The 23,363-nt window shown below is 40.1% G+C and overlaps 1 protein-coding gene across 2 annotated transcripts in view; it reads right to left on the bottom strand.

Annotated features, from left to right (window-relative positions):
• The window catches only part of fubp3 (far upstream element (FUSE) binding protein 3), a 47,399-nt gene extending 43,462 nt beyond the window's left edge, over positions 1–3,937 (bottom strand). Inside the window, 1 exon segment of one of the 2 annotated variants that reach the window (NM_001007776.1) lies at positions 3,819–3,927. In NM_001007776.1, the coding sequence (NP_001007777.1) occupies positions 3,819–3,917 (99 nt within the window). In that variant the 5' untranslated portion in view covers positions 3,918–3,927. 2 annotated transcript variants of the gene reach the window in all.
• Positions 3,938–23,363: the final 19,426 nt, after the last annotated feature.

Below are 23,363 nucleotides of genomic sequence, written 5' to 3' on the forward strand. Positions count from 1 at the left end.
CGAGGGCTTAAGGGGAGCAGTGGTTGTAATAGAGCGATAAAAAAGAAAAAAGACAGCTGTGAAACATAACCAGCTTTGTCTTTTTGTAGGAAACACACTTTAGATCTTTTTAGGGTAGAGGTTTTTGAGTTATTTACGTCTACCACTGAATAGGGTTGGATACCTAGGCTATTGGCACCGGCGCAAATTAAGATCTTGTCAGAAATTAGCATTTAATTAATTACATCCTTAACTTTGACTAGATGTAGTATTACATGTAGAATTTAAGATAAGATTACAATTACTATAAATCTAATAAAGTAGGTGTTTATGCAGTAATAATCATTTTAAATGGGCAAACTAATGCTGCGTTCACACCAGACGCGTCAAGCGCAAGTGATTTACATGTTAAGTCAATGCAAACGCGCGAATAGACATCCTGTGGTGCGATATGCGTGAATGGCGCGGTGCGAATCGATTGATCGTTTTGCGCATTTGCAGCGCTTAACGCGCGTTTCACGCAAATCGCTCGAATTCAAAAATCTGAACTTCAGCGGATATTCACGCCGCGTTAACCAATCAGGAGCTTGCTCTTGTGGGGGCGTGATTGTGATGTATCACCTGTTGTGGGTGTCACAAGGGAAATCCCCCAGCAGACACCGACAAGAAGTTCATCAAACTGGGCTGGGCTCAGTCAGAAGCACCGCTGAAAGCCTCCGTCAGCCAGGTTCAGTTTCTGGCGGAGTTTATGAGCTCACAGAGCTGCTGCACCTCTGAAATGATGTAGTGGACTCAGACACAACCCTATACGTATTGACGCTTTTCTAGTCTTCATAAAGCACATAAACAGATATTTTATCAATAAAATCCATGTTAGCCATTTAGCTACGAAGCTAGAGTCACCGGGCAGACAGAAGCCCTGCCCATCACGCGAATCCACGTCTGTTCTGAAGTGAAACTGACACGCGAATAGGGTTGTAACGGTATGAATTTTTCACGGTATGATAATCGTCTAAAACAATACCACGGTTTGACGGTTTCGCGGTATACGGTATGTTACAAATGTTACAAAATAATAGAACAGTGAAGCAAATTTGACTTTTTCCAAATAATTTATTTTTAGTTACTATAAACAACACCACTTACAATGAACAAATAAAAATAAGAAAATAATAAATAATGTGTCAAAGTCCAAATAAAGTCCAAATAAACATGGTGCAAATCCTCAGTAAAAAATAGATATAAATATTTACTATACTATAAATAGTTACATAACGAAACTAGATTCAATATGGATCATCTTTAGGTTTTATGTGCCAGCATGGATATGGTTGTCTATGGATATGGATTTGGATATGGTTGTCTGCAATGCAAAAAAAAAAAGTTATTAAACTTTTAAGAGCAATACTTATTTTTAGCCGCGGGCGGCTGTCTCGGTCTTTAAGGGTTAAAACCGTTGATATGCAATTGTTCATGGTATGATAATCGTGCACGTTCAAATCGTGGTAAACCGTCATACCGGTATATTGTTACAACCCTACACGCGAATGAAGCGGGGTTTGACGCGCGAATGAAGCGAGTAACCTCATATGTTCACACGGCTATTTACGCGCGAATAGCGCAATTTATCCGCACGTTCCGCGTCTGGCGTGAATGCAGCATTAGACCTTCGAGCATAAAAAGTGCTCATCTGAGCTCATATTCAACATGCTCTACTGCACTGCAATGTCAGAATGAGCATTTTCCTTCATTATAACCTTAATTTTATGACTAGATATAGTATTGTAATGTATAGTATTGATAATTGTAAGATTACAGCTACTAAAAATGCTATAATTAATAAATATACATGTAATACTGGTACTTTTAAAGATTTTAAGCATAAAAAGTGCTAATCTGAGCACATGTACATGTTCTACTGCAATGTGAAAATCAGCATTAATTAAAACATTTATTTTGACTACATTTAGTATTGCATGTAGAATTTATGATAAAAATAAGATTACAATTACTGAAAAGTGAATATAAAGTAGGTACATATGAAATAATATGGACAAACTAAGACTTGAGCATAAAAAGAGCTGATCTGAGCACATGTACAACATGCTCTACTGTATGAACCTCCAAAATGAACATTAATTAATTATAACCTTGATCTTGCGTACATGTAGTTCTCCACATAGAATTTCTGATGATAGTAGGATTACAGCTACTAAAAATACTATTATAAGTAGATTTACATGCAACACTGGTAAATTTAATGAACAAACTAAGATTTTTAAGCATAAAAGTGCTAATCTGAGTACATGGACAACATGTTCTACTGTACTGCGATGTCAAAATCAGCATTTTAATTAACTATATCCTTAATTTTGACTAGATATGGTATTGCATGTGGAGATAAAAATATGATTACAATTACTGAATGACGAACAAAGTAGGTGTATATGCAATAATATTCATTTTAATGGACAAACTAAGATTTTGAGCATATATAGAGCTCATCTGAGCATATATACAGCATAATACACTGTAAGAAACATCAAAACGAGCATTTTCATTCATTATAATCTTAATTTTATGACTAGATATAGGATTACACGTACAATTATGGTTGATTGTAAGATTACAGCTACTAAAATGCTGTTATTAGTAGATATACATGTAATACTGGTACTTTTAAAGATTTTTAAGCATAAAACTGCTAATCTGAGCACATATACAACATGTTTTACTGTACTGCGATGTCAAAATCAGCATTTTAATTAACTATATCCTTAATTTTGACTAGATATAGTATTGCATGTAGAATCTGAGACAAAAATAATATTACAATTACTGAAAGACAAACATAAAGTAGGTGTATATGCAATAATACTCATTTTAAAGGACAAACTAAGAATTTTGAGCATATATAGAGCTCATCTGAGCATATATACAGCATAATACACTGTAAGAAACATCAAAACGAGCATTTTCATTCATTATAATCTTAATTTTATGAATAGATATAGGATTACACGTACAATTTTGGATGATTGTAAGATTACAGCTACTAAAAATGCTATTAGTAGATATACATGTAATACTGGTACTATTAAAGAGTTTTAAGCATAAAAAGTGCTAATCTGAGCACATGTACCACATGCCACACTGTTTAAAATATAGAAATTAGCATGTTTGACGATTATAAAGCTGATTTAAGTCATGAAATTATATATGCAAGGGTAAAATCAGATTATAACACTAAGAAATGCTCGTGTCACACACACACATGCACTGTTAAATGAGTATGGAAGTGATAAGGCCACACACACACACGCTCTCTGACAGCTGAAGATCTTTCCTCAGTCCAGAAACCGCTGCGAGCACATGATCATGTGTGTGTGTGTGTGTGTGTGTGTGTGTGTGTTTTGGCAGTACATGAACAAACTTCACACTACGCAAACTTCGCGACTGTTGCGCGACGCGTGGAGTGTGTGTGTGTGTGTGTGTTCAGTCAGTGTGAGTCGAAAGAAGTTTTGAGTGTGTGAGAGTGTGTGTGTGTCAGCAACAAGTAGTCTCAGTGTGCTGCTAGTGTTTTGTAGTTTTTTGTGCGAGTAAAGTTGCTGTCAGGCGTGTGTGTGTGTGCGTGTGAACATCGTGTTTGACGATTGTTGTGTTGTGGCCTTAATCTGTGCGAGTGTGTGTGTGTGAGTGTGTGTGCTGGAGTTTTAAAGCTCCTGCAGCAGTAGCAGCTAACAGGCTACACACACTCAGTCCAAACGCGCACTCATTAAACACACACACACACTCATACACGCACTCCTACACACACACACATTCGCGGGAGCGCGTACCTGTCGCGCGCGGTGAAACGGGTCCGTGAATCCGTCCGCCTTCATCCCGGGTTGAGCCACCGAGGCCTGTCCCTGCACCAGCTCCGCCATCATCATCATCACACACACTTACACACACTGACACACACGGCCACATAAACACACACACAGCGCACACGACCGACCCCGGAACAGGAAACAGGCCGCGGAGCAACGCGAGACTTCAGAGAGGCGCGAGACTCCGCGAGACTTCACACACGTGGTTCCTCAGCAGATGCTGTACTGAATCAAGAGTTCATGAGATTCATATTTATTAATTAAAGAGCTTAAACTGATCTGATGTGGACGGTTAAGATGTGTTTATTTAATGTACATGTGTATTTGATTCACTTCTTTTGGAGTGTTTTTACATTAATGACTAATTATCGGTTATTTAAAGCACTTTCAGTGATCACTGCGTGGGGTAAAATGTTTATTTCTAAACTATTAAAGCTTATTTCAGCTACAGAATAAAAACAGAGAAACTTATGATTGCAGGATATAATACATGTATTTAATATAGCGCATTTCCAGCGCTCAACTCATTAATCTGAGAAGGAAAATACAATATTTGAGATATTATATATTACAATTCAGAATTTAAGGGGAAAAATATTTAGATTAGCCAGATTTAAACTCAGAAATGCAAGAACAACATCAGAATTTTGAGTGAAACCCGTGAAAACATTACAATTTAGCCTATTGAGGTAAACTCAGAATTAACAGCCTAATTATTTGTAAGACAGTCATTCATTGATTCATTCATTTTCCTTCGGCGTAGTCCCTTATTTATCAGGGGTCGCCACAGCGGAATGAACCTCCAACTATTCCATCATTCACTCACCGGCCACTTTATTAGGTACACCTGTCCGACTACTCCTTAATGCAAGTTTCTAATCAGCCAATCACATGGCAGCAGCTCAGTGCATTTCGTCATGTAGACATGGTCAAGACGATCTGCTGCAGTTCAGAGCGAGCATCAGAATGGAGAAGAAAGGGGATTTAAGAGACTTTGATCGTGGCATGGTTGTTGCTGCCAGACGGGCTGCTCTGAGTATTTCAGAAACTGCTGATCTACTGGGATTTTCACGCACAACCATCTCTAGGGTTTACAGAGAATGCTCCGACAAAGAGGAAATATCCAGTGAGCGGCAGTTCTGTGGGCGCAAATGCCTTGTTGATGAGGTCAGAGGAGAATGGCCAGACTGGTTCCAGCTGATAGAAAGGCAACAGTAACTCAAATAAGCACTCGTTACAACCGAGCTCTGCAGAAGAGCATCTCTGAACACACAACACGTCCAACCTTGAGGCGGATGGGCTACAGCAGCAGAAGAGCACACCGGGTGCCGCTCCTGTCAGCTAAGAACAGGAAACTGAGGCTACAATTCACACAGACTCACCAAAACTGGACAATAGAAGATTGGAGAAACGTTGCTGCTCTGATGAGTCTCCATTTCTGCTGACACATTCAGATGCTCGGGGCAGAATTTGGCCTCAACAACATGAAAGCATGGATCATCCTGCCTTGTATCAGCGGTTCAGGCTGGTGGTGGTGGTGTAATGGTGTGGGGGAGATTTTCTTTGGGTCCATTAGTACCAATTGAGCATCAACGCCACAGCCTACCTGAGTATTGCTGCTGACCATGTCCATCCCTTTATGAGCACAGTGTCTCCATCTTCTGATGGCTACTTCCAGCAGGATAACGCAGCATGTCATAAAGCTCAATCATCTCAGACTGGTTTCTTGAACATGACGATGAGTTCACTGTACTCAAATGGCCTCCACAGTCACCAGAGCTCAATCCAATAGAGCAGCTTTGGGATGTGGTGGAACGGGAGATCGGCATCATGGATGTGCAGTCGACAAATCTGCAGCAACTGTGTGATGCTATCATGACAATATGGAGCAAAATCTCTGAGGAATATTTCCAGCAGCTTGTTGAATCTACAACACCAAGGATTAAGGCAGTTCTGAAGGTAAAAGGGGTCCAACCCGGTACTACTGAGGTGTACCTAATAAAGTAGCCGGTGAGTTTATAGTTTACTGGGTTGGCGTTTCTATGTGGAGTATGCATGTTCTGCCTGTGTTGCTGTGGATTTCCTCCGGGTGCCCCCACAGTCCAAATACATGCGCTATAGGGGAATTGATGAACTAAATTGGCTTTAGTTTATGAGTGTGTGTGTGTGAATAAGTGTGTATGGGTGTTTCCCAGTGCTGGGTCATTGCTGAAAAGGCATCCACTGTGTAAAACAAATGCTGGATAAGTTGACGGTTCATTCCGCTGAAACACAGCTACTGACTCTGAGTGAACTCTTTCAGCACATGTGGAAACGTCTGAGAACATCTGGCAACATCTGCGGTTCTGGCTGAGCCACAAGTTAAAGACATTTAAATTGCCATCGATTTTGGAGCTGCTTATGCAGATTGGTTCAGTGGTGTGAATGACAGACAGAGTATCAGGTGTAGGTCACAGTCTGAACACCATTTATCGGAAGAACAGCTGACTACACTGCTTTATAATGCAGCTCTGCTGAGTGCTGGATTCTGATTGGCTGATGGTCACTCTCAGGTGTTTGGTTATTGTCAGGTAAAGGCACAGCTAAAGTAGTTCCAGCAGGTTTAGAGCTCATTATAGCTTTATATCACTCTGCTGAATGATTAGAGTTATTCAACAGCTACAACAATCAGAATTCACAGCAGAACACAACAGAAGGAGATGTAAAGGACACTAGTGTTACACACAAAAGAAGCTTGAGGAGGACACACACCTGACTATCACACTCTCAAACACATCTCAGTGGATTCAACAGCGGTGCTGGAGACCAGAGGAGAAGTCACCTTCCCACACCCAGTAGAGTTATGGTGTGGAAAAGCCCCAAAGAAGCATCCCACCCTGACTGCTGACGCCCAAAGTGAAGCATGGGGGTGAATCAGTCATGGTTTGGACTCAATATCATGGTGTTCCCTAGGCCCAATACTGCTGCTAGATGGGTCAGGAGGAACAACGCTGGTTTCAACCAGGCTGTGGAGGGTTCGTGGGAGTATGCCCAACCAGTCCACATGTGTTTGGTGGACCTGGAGAAGGGCTGTCTGGTATGGAGTTAGATTAGTCTCAAGAGTAATACATTTATGAAATAAACTTCATACACAATTCACATTTACAAAATCCAATTTGTATATTCTAAGCAAAATTCGTAAATACAACACACAATTTGTGAATATAGTAAAAATCATAAATATTTTCCCAAGTGAATTGAATTTGTGTATTTTTGAATCTTGTTGTGAATTATGACTCTAATTTGTGCATTTTTGAATTGTGTTTTGAATTTACGAATCGCGTTTTCAATTAACGAACTGGATTAGTGTATTTACGAATCATGTTTTGAATTTACGAATCGTGTTTTGAATTTAAGAATTAAATTTGTGTGTTTATAAATCATGTTTTGAATTTACGAATCGCGTTTTCAATTAACGAACTGGATTAGTGTATTTACGAATCATGTTTTGAATTTACGAATCGTGTTTTGAATTTAAGAATTAAATTTGTGTGTTTATAAATCATGTTTTGAATTTACAAATCGTGTTTTGAATTTACAAATTAAATTTGTGTGTTTATAAATCATGTTTTGAATTTACAAATCGTGTTTTGAATTTACAAATTAAATTTGTGTGTTTATAAATCATGTTTTGAATTTACAAATCGTGTTTTGAATTTACGAATTAAATTTGTGTGTTTATAAATCATGTTTTGAATTTACAAATCGTGTTTTGAATTTACGAATTAAATTTGTGTGTTTATAAATCATGTTTTGAATTTACAAATCGTGTTTTGAATTTACGAATTAAATTTGTGTGTTTGTAAATCATGTTTTGAATTTACAAATCGTGTTTTGAATTTACAAATCGTGTTTTGAATTTACAAATTAAATTTGTGTGTTTATAAATCATGTTTTGAATTTACGAATCGTGTTTTGAATTTACGAATTAAATTTGTGTATTTACGAATCGTGTTTTTAATTTATGAATTAAATTTGTGTGTTTATAAATCATGTTTTGTATTTACGAATCGTGTTTTGAATTTCCGAATTAAATTTGTGTGTTTATAAATCATGTTTTGAATTTACAAATCGTGTTTTGAATTTACATATTAAATTTGTGTATTGATGAATCATGTTTTGAATTTACGAATTGTGTTTTTTGAATCGTGTTTTTAATGTACAAATTGTGTTTTGAATTTACAAATTGGGTTTGTGTATACTTGAATCGTGTTTTGAATTTATGAATCGTGTTTTGAATTTATGAATTGGATCTGTGTATTTAGAATCGTGTTCCGAGTTTACGAATTGTGTTTTGAATTTACAAATTGAAATACAAATACAAATTGTGTACTTTTTAATTAGGTTTTGAATTACGAATCTAATTTTTGTTTGTTTTTGAATCATGTGTTGAATTTACGAATTGGATGTTTATTTACGAGTAGTTTTTTGAATTTACGAATTGAATTTTTTTGGTGTGGGTTTCCTCCAGGTGCTCCGGTTTCCCACACAGTCCAAACACATGCGCTATAGGGGAACTGATGAACTAAATTGACCGTAGTGTATGAGTGTGTGTGTGTGTGTGTCCAGTACTGGGTTGTGGCTGGAACGGCGTCCGCTATGTAAAACATATGCTGGATAAGTTGGCGGTTCATTCCACTGTGGTTACCTTGATGAATAAAGGGACTACGCTGAAGTAAAATGAATGGAAAACTAATTTAGATTTTCTATGCATTTTTGCAAATCACCTGCAAATCATTTCCAGTCGTCTTCAAATGCGTGCAGACAGAGAGATGGTTTTCCTGGACGGGTTTAAGAATAAACAGGCCTGCAGACAGATATAGATTTACATCCACATGTTGACCCGGGGCATTTTATCACACATCACAGCTAATCTGCAGAATAATTCTCAGAATCTTCCAGATGTGCAGGTGCGAACGCTGAGTCTATCAGTACAGATGTGTGTGTGTGTGTGTGTGTGTGTGTGTGTGTGTCTGCTGCAAACACTTATGACAGCTCAAATATCCCCGTCTGCATGTATAATGAGAGTGTGTCTGTGTGTGTGTGTGTGTGTGTGTGTGTGTGTGTGTGTGTGGGAGAGAGAGAAAAAAAAGAGAGAAAGACACAGAGAGGGGAGAGAGAGAGAGAGAAAGTGTGTGAATGTGTGTTTGAATGCTGAATGTGTGTGTGAAAGACATTTTTTACTGCTACTACTACTATTTACTGTGTTTACTGTGTTTTTTTTATTATAAAGTTAAAGTCAGAATTATTCGCCCCTCTTTTGAATTTTGTTTTCTTTTTTAAGTATTTCCCAAATGATGTTGAACAGATTGAGGAAATGTTCACAGTATGTCTGATAATATTTTTTCTTCTAGAGTAAGTCTTGTTTTATTTCGGCTAGAATAGAAAAAGTTTTAAGTTTTTTAAACACCATTTTAAGGTCAATATTATTCGCCCCTTTAAGCTATATTTTTCTTTGATAGTCTACAGAACAAATCATCATTACACAATAACTTGCCTAATTACCCTAACCTGCCTAGTTACCCTAATTACCCTAGTGAAGCCTTGAAATGTCACTGTAAGCTGAACACTAGAGTCTTGAAGAATATCTAGTCTAATATTATTTACTGTCATCATGACAAAGAGAAAATAAATCAGTTATTAGAGATGAGTTATTAACACTATTATGATTAGAAATGTGTTGAAGAAATCTGCTCGTCGTTAAACAGAAATTGAGGGAAATAATAAACAGGGGCCTAATAATCATGACTTCAACTGTATTTGCATGTTCTTTATTAAATGTAAACTTTATAAATGCTTTGACAATATATTTGTAATGCCATTAAAGCAATTATTGAATTGAATTAAATTGAATTGATTTGAGAGAGAGAGAGAGAGAGAGAGAGAGAGAGACAGAGACAGAGAGAGAGACAGAGAGAGAGAGAGAGAGAGAGAGAGAGAGAGAGAGAGAGAGAGAGAGAGAGAGAGAGAGAGAGAAAGAGTGCTGATTTTGTCCAGGTGTCTCTCCGTCTGCAGTCGCATGGCCAACATGTTGATATTTAACTGTGGGAAAACACACAAACCTTCTGCTCTTACACACTAGTTAGTTAGTTAGTTAGTTAGTTAGTTAGTTAGTTTATACAGCACATTTTTTTACAACACAACGTTGCCCAAAGTGCTGAACACAATTAACACAATTGTTGCTGACGCCGCCCTCTCTATTATGCCGTCCTATGCGCGGATATATCTGAGGACGTGCGGGTGTCGTGGACCTCTATTCTGCTGCCCTATGCTCGCATACAACTGAGGACGCGCGGGTGCTGATGGAGGTGTCGCGGCGCCGCCCTCTCTATTCTGTCGCCTATGCGCGGATATAACTGAGGACGCGCGGGTGCTGATCAGTGGCGTAGCGCAAAATGCGGAGGCCCCCCTGCAGGGATCACCGATGGGGCCCCCAGTTTTCAAGGGGGTCGGGGGGGTTTGGGGGCGGCAGAGCCAGAGATATACACATATACACATATATCTGTGATCGGGAGTTTTCCTGGATGTTAGTATTTTTATTTTTATTTCAATTATAAAAATTATAATTGTACATCACTTTTCTACATTGATGGATCAGTGATCGCATGGGCATTCCTGACAAAAAGCTTGTGTTTGTGTGTACAGAAATGTACTATTCACCCTCACTGTTAAATTTGATCTAATCATGTCCTGAAACACAGCTCCTCTCCTGCTTTCACTTCTCATACTGATGGAGGGAGCGATTCGCTTGTGAATGAATCTCCGTTATGAACGACTCCTTCACTAGCCGACAATAATACAAGTTTCTGGCACCGCAGCATCTCTTTGTCATATTTCTTTTTCATTGTTTGCTGATTTTATTCAACAAAGCTAGCATAAGCCGAGTATTTAGTGCGAATTGGAGCTACTTTGACTTATAGTGAATGCAGTAAGTGGCTGTATTATTATCAATAACGCTACCTGTTTAGCACAAATTTCAGAACATAGAAAAACGTAAAAAACTTAATATTACCTATGGAATGTTCTGCCTTTGTGCTTTGTTTTCTTTGTTTGCTCGTTACTACACTCGTAGACAGCGCTACAGTCCCGCATCTACACGTAATAACACTTGTCTAGTGCGACTGAATGACATTTGTCCTGGGAGCACTGTACCAATGTGGCTACGCTATTGACGCATGCTCAGGGTCCCTATGCGATATCTAGTGTCTATATCTATGTCACAAATTGAGGTGCGGGGAAAGGAGGCGGAGTGGAGCGACAACGCGGGGAATCCTTCACAAACTGAGGAGCGATCACAAACCGAAAGCGGCGAGAGCGTCAAAGTAGCCAGAAGTCATTCATTTTTTAACGAGAACCGGCGGCAAGAAACAGCGGCGCGTCTTCATTGGCTAATATGACGCGGTTCGGCGGCAAGCAATCAGAATGAAGTAGTCCACCGCTTGAGAGGTGTTCAGAGAACACAGACCTGTGAACTTTGGTTCCGTCCACAGTTGTTCCCAAGAGTTTGATTATTGCGGTTCCTGGATTTTCAATTTTTAAAAATTGCGACGATGTGGGGCCCCCTAATCACGCGGGGCCCCCCCGCGGTGCGTGCCCTGCGGGCCTGTCCGCTACGCCACTGGTGCTGATGGAGGTGTCGCGGCGCCGCCCTCTCTATTCTGTCGCCTATGCGCGGATATAACTGAGGACGCGCGGGTGCTGATGGAGGTGTCGTGGCGCCGCCCTCTCTATTCTGTCGCCTATGCGTGGATATAACTGAGAACACGTGGGTTCTGATGGAGGTGTCGCTGACGCCGCCCTCTCTATTCTGTCGCCTATGCGCAAATATAACTGAGGAAGTGGGTGGTGAGCGAGGTGTGGCGGACGCCACCCTCTCTATACTGTGCCCATAGGCGGCCGCCTAAGTCGCCTCTATGGACGCGCCGGCCTTGTTTGCAATGAAATACAAGTCAAAGTACATTTGGAAATCACTTCTTTCTTTTTTAATCAACCCAAGCTCATTCTGGAAACGTAGCCCCGCGGACGTTTCTGGAGTCCACGATTTACGTGGCCGGAGGTATGTATGGCCGCATTTAGTTTTTTATCGAGCGAACAATACGGGGCGATGTGACGCCGCTCCTCCTCTTCGCGCTCGCTGGCTCACCTCCGTGTGGAGGGCTTTCCTGCCGTAACCAGTTTGTCCGCTTAGCTCGCAGTGTTAAGTCGGCGGAGCAGAGGCCCGGAGGAGGAGGAGCCGGCCAAGGCGGTGACCGGGATCGAGTCCGGGGAAGAGCGATTCCAGAAATTAGGTAAGATGAAAAACAGAATCGAACAAAATAAAAGCGAACGAGTTCGCGACAAGGCGAGATCTAAAAATGCGGTCAAAATCGGACAAGGGATTTTGCTTTTTTTTTCTGGACGCCTTTTGCAAATCCTCGCATGGGTTTAGGGAAGGAGGAGGAGGAGGGTGGCTGGGTCGGCCGATCGATCGTTCAGTTATACAGCCAGTCAACTAAACGAACGGTCGCTTCACAGCAGCCTCCGGTGGCTTTTCACGCGAGAACAGCGCGGGCTCGAACGGTGCGCGCTCCCGTAAACAAAAACTCGCGATTTCGCGAAGATTCGCGAAAACAAAAACTGCTCAAATACTTACCTCCCGGGACGTATTTCGCAGTCTCCAGAAACGTCCGCGGGGCTACGTTTCCACAGTGAGCCCGGGTTGTTTTTAATTGACCATACTGTCCTAACTATGTTTTCATGTTGGTTTTTGGATTTTTAGATGTACTTTATAAGTAATAATAATACACAGATAATATATTAATCAGGTAAATAAACCTAAGTGTCACATGTAGGATGTTTTCATGCGGGTTTTGAGATTTATAGACTCGAGCCGAGACAAAAACGCATTGAAGACATTGAAGACAAACTGAAGGATGAGGAATATCTAGTGCTGTGAGATGTGCGCTCTGCTTTTAAGAGTGTGGTTTTCAGCTCTTTTCTCCTCCACTTTACTTGATTCCTGCGCCACAGACACTTTCAGAGACTCAATTACACAGAGACCCCGCGGTGAAAATGACGGATGTTTTCCCTCAGTGTGTGTTTGACCCGTCCTGCTGTCTGCCGTGCACCTGTCCCGCTGCCGGAGTGTGTGTGTGTGTGTGTGTGTGTGTTCATTGTATGGGCTGGGAGTAATAACAGGTAAATGCAGTTGTTTGTGTTGGTCTCTCACAGGGACAGACGTCTCTTACGCCGATTATAGTCCGTGTGGGAGGAACTGGACACGCAGAGAAAGCTTTCTCCATAGTAAAACACACACACATGCATTCATCAGAGAAAAACCGGATGATTTCTGGGCTGAAAGCTTCAGAGAAACATCCGGAGCGACATTTAGATTTCATCCCATCATCTGCAGTTTTCTGCATCACAATAGAGGCTTTTCATCATCAGTCGGCCATGTTGAAGAGTAGAGCGTAAACAAAACCCAAACTGACATATCGTTGTGATTATTGATGGTGAAAATGATCAATCATTGTCAAGTTCTGAGCTCTACTAATCAGATAAAGACATTCAGAGTACTATAGACTGACTAAAGTTATATTAAATCAAGTAAATTGTCTATTTATGTTGTCTAAAGCATTGAGCAAACGTGTAAAAGCTGCTGACATATAAAGAAGGACTTAATATAAGTGCAATACTTAAACAAACTGAATTAACAGGTTGTAAAACACACACATGCAGCCTAGTAAAGCATGCATTCATCAGGAAGACGGGATGATTTCTGGGCTGACGTTGAATTAGCTGTGGCTGAGAAATGTCCTGCTGACAGTAGAGTGTGTTAGCGTGAGGTTATTGACCGGTATAATCACCCGAATAAGGCAGATGACAGCAGGAGACCTGACGCTTTCTCAGCGATTACACATTGACGAACAGGTTTCTGCATATATTGATGGGATTATCAGACTGAACACCAGCTGTGTGTGTGACATCCACAGATGCAGATTACACCAAGCTCAAAACTATAATACTGCATAAAACATTTGCAATGAACCACGCACGGTGTACGCGGTGGCTTTTGGAGGCGTGAGACGAGAGGGCAGACATGATAAAGACAGATCTGGAGGGAATAACAGAAGAAGAAGAAGAATACTGAAGCACTGTGATGACGGACTGACGGAGGACTGAGGCCTTTTACAACCAGCACAACAACACTTCGTCATCATAACCATAACATCATCATCATCATCATCATCTTCATCATCATCTTCATCATAACCATTACATCATCATCTTCATCTTCATCATCATCATCATCATAATCTTCATCATAATCTTCATCATAACCATCACATCATCTTCATCTTCATCTTCATCTTCATCTTCATCATCATCATCATCATCATCATCATCATCACATCTCCTTCATTATAACCATCACATCATCATCTTCATCATCATCATCATCATCTTCATCATCATCACATCTTCATCATCATCTTCATCATAACCATCACATCATCATCATCATCATCTTCATCATCATCACATCTTCATCATCATCTTCATCATAACCATTACATCATCATCATCATCATCATCTTCATCTTCATCATCATCATCATCATAATCTTCATCATAACCATCACATCATCATCATCTTCATCTTCATTATCATCATCATCATCATCATCATCATCATCACATCTCCTTCATCATAACCATCACATCATCATCTTCATCTTCATCATCATCTTCATTATCATCATCATCACATCTTCTTCATCATAACCATCACATCATCATCATCATCTTCATCTTCATCTTCCTCATTATCATTATCATTATCATTATCATCATCATCATCATCATCATCATCACATCTTCATCATCATCAACATCATCACATCTCCATCATAACCATCACATCATCATTATCATCTTCATCATCATCATCTTCTTCATCATCATCATCATCACATCTTCTTCATCATAACCATCACAACATCATCATCATCATCATCATCATCTTCTTCTTCTTCATCATCATCTTCATCATCATCACATCTTGATCATAACCATCACATCATCATCTTCATCTTCATCTTCATCTTCATCTTCATCTTCATCATCATCATCATCACATCTTCATCATCATCATCATCATAATCATCATTATTATCATTATGATCACATCATCATCATCATCAACATCACATCTTCATCATCATCATCATAATCATAACCATCACATCCTGATCATCATCTTCATCATCATCATCATCATCATCATCATCATCATCATCATCTTCTTTTTCTTCATCATCATCATAACCAACACATCCTGATCATCATCATCATTATCATCATCTTCGTCATCACCATAACATCACATCTTCATCATCATCATCATCACCATCACATCTTCATCATCATCATCACCCTCATCATAATCATCCTCATCATAATCATCATCATCATCTTCATCATCATCATAATCATCATCATCATTATCCTTATCATCATCATCTTCATCATCATCATCATCATCATTATTATCATTATCATCACATCATCATCATCATCATCATACCCAACACATCTTCATCATCGTCATCATCATTATCATCTTCATCATAACCATTACATCATCTTCTTCATCATCATCATAACTATCACATCATCATCATCATCATCATCATCATCTTCATTTTCATCATCATCATAACCATCACATCATCATCATCATCATCATCATCATCATCTCCATCATCATCATAACCAACACATCTTCATCATCGTCATCATCATCATCATCTTCATCATAACCCTTACATCATCGTCTTTATCATCATCATCATCATCATCATCATCATCATCATCATCACATCTTCATCTTCATCATCATCATCATCATCATCATCATAACCATCACATCATCATCATCATCCTTATCTTAATCATCATCACATCTTCATCATCATCATAACCATCACATCTTCATCATCATCCTTATCATCATCATCATCATCCTCATCATCATCATAACCATCAGATCTTCATCATCTTCATCATCCTCATTCACATCCTAATCATCATCTTTATCATCATCATCATGATCATAATCCTCATCATAATCATCATCATCTTCATCCTCATAATCATCATCATCCTCATAATTATTATCATCATAAAATTAATCCTCAACATAATCCTCATCATCATCTTCATCATCATCATAATTATCACTATGTCCATCATCTTCATCACCATCATCATCCTGCATTGAGATCCTCCTCTTCAGTTTTCTGCGTGTGTGTGTGTGTGTGTGTGTGTGTGTGTGTGTGTTTCTGTCTGTAAGAGTGGCTTTGCTGTGCTGAAGATGATGATGATGATGATGATGGATCGATCAGCGGCTCCTCGGGGCTCGGTGTTGAATCTGACAGAACACTGCAGCTCCAGTAACCTGAGCCGGGGTCTCCATCCCTCATTAACCCCCTCAGATGGGAGACAAAATATTGCTGTGTTTCCATCAATATTTCATCACGCGCAGAGCCGGAAACACAGATAGAGCCGCTCAGAGAGTAATGGAGCCCCATCTGCTTACACAGATCACAGAGAGAGAGACGCGCTCTGGCCTTTGACAGCAGCAGCAGACGTCTGGAGACACACACACACACACACACACACACACACACACACACTCTCTCACACACACACTCTCTCACACATTTATATGAAGGCTGGAGTCAAATGACAGATGAGCAACAGCAGCGGATTTTGGAAATCACAGAAGCACACACATATACAAACACACACACACACACACACACATGCACACACGCACACCCGCAAAAACACAATCACATATGCATTTACACACACAACACACTCACACACATCACCTACTCAAATACAAACACACTTACACACACACACATACAAACACACACGCACCACACACAGACACTCTTACACACAAACACACAGTCACGCACACGAATACAGACACACTCACACACACACAAACACACACACACACACACACCACACACACTCATGGACACACAAACATATAAACATACACCACACACTCACACAGACAAACTCGTACTCACCCCCCCCCCCAAAAAAAAGCACACGAACACAAACAAACATAAAAATACATCACACACACTCACACAGACACTCACGTATGTACGCACGTACAAACACAAGCGCACACCACACACACAAATGCACACACTCTCACATACACACACTCTAACACTTATACACATACAAACATACATTCTCTCACGCGCACGCACACACACGCGCACACACACACACACATGTATATATATATGCATATATTTAACCACAACGGTGTGCTCTTCTGCTGCTGTAGCCCATCCGCCTCAAGGTTGGCCGTGTTGTGTGTTCAGAGATGCTCTTCTGCAGAGCTCGGTTGTAACGAGTGCTTATTTGAGTTACTGTTGCCTTTCTTATCAGCTGGAACCAGTCTGGCCATTCTCCTCTGAGCTCTGGCCTCATCAACAAGGCATTTGCGCCCACAGAACTGCCGCTCACTGGATATTTCCTCTTTGTCGGAGCATTCTCTGTAAAGCCTAGAGATGGTTGTGCGTGAAAATCCCAGTAGATCAGCAGTTTCTGAAATACTCAGAGCAGCCCGTCTGGCAGCAACAACCATGCCACGTTCAAAGTCTCTTAAATCCCCTTTCTTCCTCATTCTGATGCTCAGTCTGAACTGCAGCAGATCATCTTGACCATGTCTACATGCCTAAATGCAGTGAGCTGCTGCCATGTGATTGGCTGATTAGAAACTTGCGTTAACCAGCAGTTGGACAGGTGTACCTAATAAAGTGGCCAGCGACTGTATTAAGCTTGATCCTTTCTTTAACTAAGTCTTGATATTCTCGCAGCATGTGCAGAAATAACAATACTAGCGTGAACAATGAGTGTTAGTGGTTTATAAACACGCGTGTAAAACCTAAACCCATAATGCATCACTTTATGCTTTAACCAGGCTTTTAAAGCAGTGAAAGGATGGTGTGTGAGCGTCATAAATCTCTGATCAGAGCAGATTATGAGCTCATATCCAGCCATTAGTCTTCACATCAAACCTCCAGAGCATCTTAAAGTGCACACAGACTCACAAAGCCCAGAAGAGCCGCTATTATACAGCCGTACTGCTACTGCGGTGTAATCTGCACGCTTAACAAACTCCAGCAAACCAACAACTGACCTGTGTGTGTTTGGAAATAAAGATTTGTACTGCACTATACTGTATTTAAGCTCATTTCACTGTCTGTACTATGAGTATTCTCAATTTAGGACATTTCTACTTTTACAACTCAAATCAAATACTGTATTTTTACCTCAGATTTCCGAAATATTATTAGTTGAGAGAATGCAGTATATGGTCCCAGCTGAAAAATCCAGCTTAAACCAGTCTAGGCTGGTTGGCTGGTTTTAGCTGGTCGACCAGGCTGGTTTTAGAGGGGTTTTGGCCACTTCCAGGCTGGTTTCCAGCCATTTCCAGCCTGGTCTTAGCTGGTCAGGCTGGAAAGTGACCAGCTAAAACCCTTTAAAACCAGCTTGACCATCCTGGTTTAAGCTGGACATAGCTGGTTTTGGCTGGGCTCCCAGCCTGACTAGCCTAAACCTGTCTGGAAATCGCTGGAAACCAGCCTGGAAGTGGCCAAAACCCCTCTAAAACCAGCCTGGTCGACTAGCTAAAACCAGCCAACCATCCTAGGCTGGTTTAAGGTGGATTTTTTAGCAAGGGTGCTGTCTGATTGCTGAATTCTGAGCTTGATTCAAGTGATCCATTCAGACTGAGTCTTTAGTAAACAACTCACTGATTCAAATGATTTTTTCAGAGCGAGTCTCCAACTCTTTGATTCAAATGATCCGTTTAGAGTGAGTCTTCATTAAACAACTCACTGATTCAAATTATTTGTTCAGAGTGAGTCTTCAGTAAACAATTCACTGATTCAAATGATTTGTTCAGAGTGAGTCTTCAGTAAACAACTCACTGATTCAAATTATTTTTTCAGAGCGAGTCTCCAACTCTTTGATTCAAATGATTTGTTCAGAGTGAGTCTTCAGTAAACAACTCACTGATTCAAATGATTTGTTCAGAGTGAGTCTTCAGTAAACAATTCACTGATTCAAATGAAGCATTCAGAGTGAGTCTCTAGTAAACAACTGACCAATTCAAAGCTAGTCTCCAACTCATTGATTCAAAAGATCCATTTAGAGTAAATCTCCAGTAAACAATTTACCGATTTAAATGATTTGTTCAGAGCTAGTCTCCGACTCATTGATTCAAATGAGCCAATCAGAGTGAGTCTCCAGTAAACAACTCACTGATTGAAATAATCTGTTCAGAGTGAGTCTTCAGTAAACAACTCCCTGATTCAAATGAGCCATTCTGAGTGAATCTTCAGTACACAACTCACTGTTTCAAATGAGCCATTCTGAGTGATTCTTCAGTACACAACTCACTGATTCAAATGAGCCATTCTGAGTGAATCTTCAGTACACAACTCACTGATTCAAATGAGCCATTCTGAGTGAGTCTCCAGTAAACAACTCACTGATTAAAATTATCCATTCAGAGTGAGTCTCCAGTGAACAACTTACAGATTGAAATAATTAGTTCAGAGTGAGTCTCCAGTAAACAACACACTGACTCAAATGAGCCATTCTGATCGAGTCTCCAGTAAACAACTCACTGATTCAAATGAGCCATTCTGAGCGAGTCTCCAGTAAACAACTCACTGATTTAAATGAGCCATTCTGAGTGAGTCTCCAATAAAAAACTCACTGGTTCAAATGAGCCGTTCTGAGCGAGTCTCTAGAAAACAACTCACTAATTGAAATGATCCTTTCAGAGTGAATCTCCAGTAAAAAACTCACTGTTTCAAATAATTAGTTTAGAGTGAGTTTTCAGTAAACAACTCACTGATTCAAATGAACCATTTAGAGCAAGTCTCCAACTCACTGATTCAAATGATGCACTCAGAGCGAGTCTCCAGCTAACAACTGGTTCAGTTCAGCAGAACAGCTCTCTCAGATGGACAGACTTCAGGTCCAGTGTGTGTGTGTGTGTGTGTGTGTGTGTGTGTGTGTGTGTGTGTGTTTCCAGCTGTGGTTTGTGACTGAACACTGGAGCTGATTGTGTGTTTGAGTCTGGAGTCTTGAGTTTCTCTAATAGCGGATAATGAAGGGTCTGCAGTAATTATTCGGCGCTTTCACTTGTACCGGCAGAAGAAAGAGACGCGTCTCAGGTTCACATGACAATCTTCATCATCAGAGATCTGCTCCATCCAGATCACACAGATAAGAGCAACTCAACATTAAAGAGCCCCTATTACATGTCACATAAGAGAAGGAAAAACATCCAGCTGAGGGTTACATCTGAAAGAGCACCATGCCTAAAACTATTGTTTCTCAAATCAATAAATAAAGAGTCGATTCAGAGCCAAAGATATGAATCATTTCTGAGAATTTGTTCAAAGCGAGACTCCAACTCACTGATTCAGATGATATGTCCAGAACGAGTCTCCAGTAAACAACTCACTGATTCAAATGATCTGTTCAGAGCGAGTGTCCAACTCACTGATTCAAATGATCTGTTCAGAGCGAGTGTTCAACTCACTGATTCAAATGATCTGTTCAGAGCGAGTCTCCAGTAAACAACTCACTGATTCAAATGATCTGTTCAGAGCGAGTCTCCAGTAAACAACTCACTGATTCAAATGATTTGTTTAAAGCGAGTCTCCAGCAAACACCTCACTGATTCAAATCATTTGTTCAGAGCGAGTGTCCAACTCACTGATTCAAATGATTTGTTCAGAGCGAGTGCCCAACTCACTGATTCAAATGATTTGTTCAGAGCGAGTGTCCAACTCACTGATTCAAATTATTTGTTGAGAGCGAGCCTCCAACTCACTGATTCAAATTATCTGTCCAGAGCGAGTCTCTAGTAAACAACTCACTGATTCAAATGATTTGTTCATAGCGAGTCTCAAACTCACTGATTCAAATAATTTGTCCAGAGCGAGTCTCCAGTAAACAACTCACTGATTCAAATGATTTGTTCATAGCGAGTCTTCAACTCACTGATTCAAATGATTTGTTCAAATGATTTGGTTTCCAGCCATTTCCAGCCCGGGTTTAACTGAAATGGCTGGAAACCAGCCTGGAAGTGGCCACAACCCCTCTAAAACCAGGCTGGTCGACCAGCTAAAACCAGCCAACCAGCCTAGACTGTCTCTCAACTCACTGATTCAAATTTGATTTGTTCAGTGCGGATCTTCAACTCACTGATTCAAATGATTTGTTCAGAGCGAGTCTCCAGTAAACAACTCACTGATTCAAATGATTTGTTCAGAGCGAGTCTCCAACTCACTGATTCGAATGAATCATTCGGAGTGAGTCAGTAAACAACTCTCTGATTTAGATAAGTCACTGTGCATGAGTCAATGAGTCAGTTGTGCACTGGAGACTCGCTCTGAACAAATTCTCTAAAATGATTCATCTATTTGACTCTGAATCGACTCCTTTTTTATTGATTTAAGAATCGATAGTGCCTAAAACTATTGATTCTCAAATCAAATAAAAAAAGGTGTCGATTCAGAGTCAAATATACGAATCGTCTGGAGTTCAAATCTTTAGCCGTCTCATATCGACATCAATACAAAACATTGATATATATGAGCCGTTGAACCCGGGAAAATCTGATGACCTTAGTCTGACTAAGTGGTGCGTTGACATACTGGCTAGCACTGTGGCCTCACAGCAAAAAGGTCCCTGGTTCGAGTCCCGGCTGGGTCAGTTGGTGTTTCTGTGTGGAGTTTGCATGTTCTCCCCGTGTTGGTGTGGGTTTCCTCCGGGTGCTCCGGTTTCCCCCACAGTCCAAACACATGCGCTATAGGGGAACTGATCAACTAAACTGGTCATAGTGTATGAGTGTGTGTATGGGTGTTTCCCATTGATGAGTTGCAGCTGGAAGGGCCTCCGCTGTGTAAAACATATGCTGGAATAGTTGGCGGTTCATTCCTCTGTGGCAACCCCTGATATATAAAGCATTAAGCTGAAGGAAAATGACTGAATGAAATAAATAAGTAAACTCACACTCTAAACAAACAGATGGGTTGTTTTTGCTCACACCTGACCCAACATTGGGTTAATACAGCTAATACAAGTGCAGAAAAGTCATGAGAGTTTACTGTGCACAACAGAGCTGCTCTTTGTGTGTGTGTGTGTGTGTGTGACGGACAGCAGCAGGACTGGTTTAAGGGTCACTCTGCTCTTCTCTTTGTGTGCAGAATCCCTGAGGTCTGTAGTAATGAGGTGTAATTGAGGCAAGGTCACCATCATTAATTCACCTTTTAGATCTGCACTGAGACACACGAGACACAGGAAGAGGAAACACTGCATCCATCTCACACTATTCAGACACACACACACACAGCAGTGCATTCTGGGATGGAACGCTCAGACAAAACAAGAGGGATCATTAAGTCAGAAATGCATGACGTTTGGTATTTATTTTCACAATGCATTGGGAAGGAGTGTGTGTGGAACCAGAACGACAAATATGCACATTTCACTCATATTCTATAAAGATGGAGGGGGGTGAAAACTTTTTACCACAGTGAAAACTATGTGCATTTCAAATATTTTGTTTACAAATCAAATTGAACACATTTAGTTATCTCTCAGGGGGGCCTAAAAATAAAGCAAATGTGTCTAAAATCATCCTGCTCAAATGTTTCCAGGCATTGCTATGCGAAAGGCACTTGAAAATAATGGTGCGCCCATTCAATTTAGCTAAGCATTCTGAGAATAATAAGAGGGAGAAAAATAAGATAATAATATTTTTAAGAAAAATAAGACATCATTAAAATAAATGCATGCTTTACTGACATGATTTTCACACCGAGGACGACTGAAATGCATCAGGAGTCAGGGGGTGAACACTTTTGACCATTGTGATATATGTGGATGTCAATTATTTGTTTACAAAACAGAATTAACATATTCAAAAATAAAATAAAGTCAGATTGACTATAATCATACTGTTCAAAGGTTTACACCCCCAGACATAGCTATGCGAAAAGCACTTTAAAATAATAGTGCGCTCATTTACTTTAGCGAATAATTTTGAGAATATTAAGAGAGAAAAATAAGATAATAATAATAATTATTATTATTTTTTTTTTTTTAAATAAGAGATCATTAGAATAAATGCATGCTTTCGTATCTTTATTGTCACTCTGAGGATGACAAAAAATGCATTAAGAGTCCGGGGGGTGAACACTTTTGACCATTGTGATATATGTGGATTTCAGTTATTTTGTTGACAAATCAGATTCAGCATGTTTACTTGCTTCCCAGAAGGCCTAAAAAATCAAGTCTATTTGTCTACAATCATCCTGTTCAAAAGTTTACACCCCCAGGCATTGCAATGTGAAATGATGG

The sequence above is a fragment of the Danio rerio genome, chromosome 5, assembly GCF_052040795.2.
Source record: "Danio rerio strain M-AB ecotype USA chromosome 5, GRCz13ab, whole genome shotgun sequence".
Classification (NCBI taxonomy): Eukaryota; Metazoa; Chordata; class Actinopteri; order Cypriniformes; family Danionidae; genus Danio; species Danio rerio.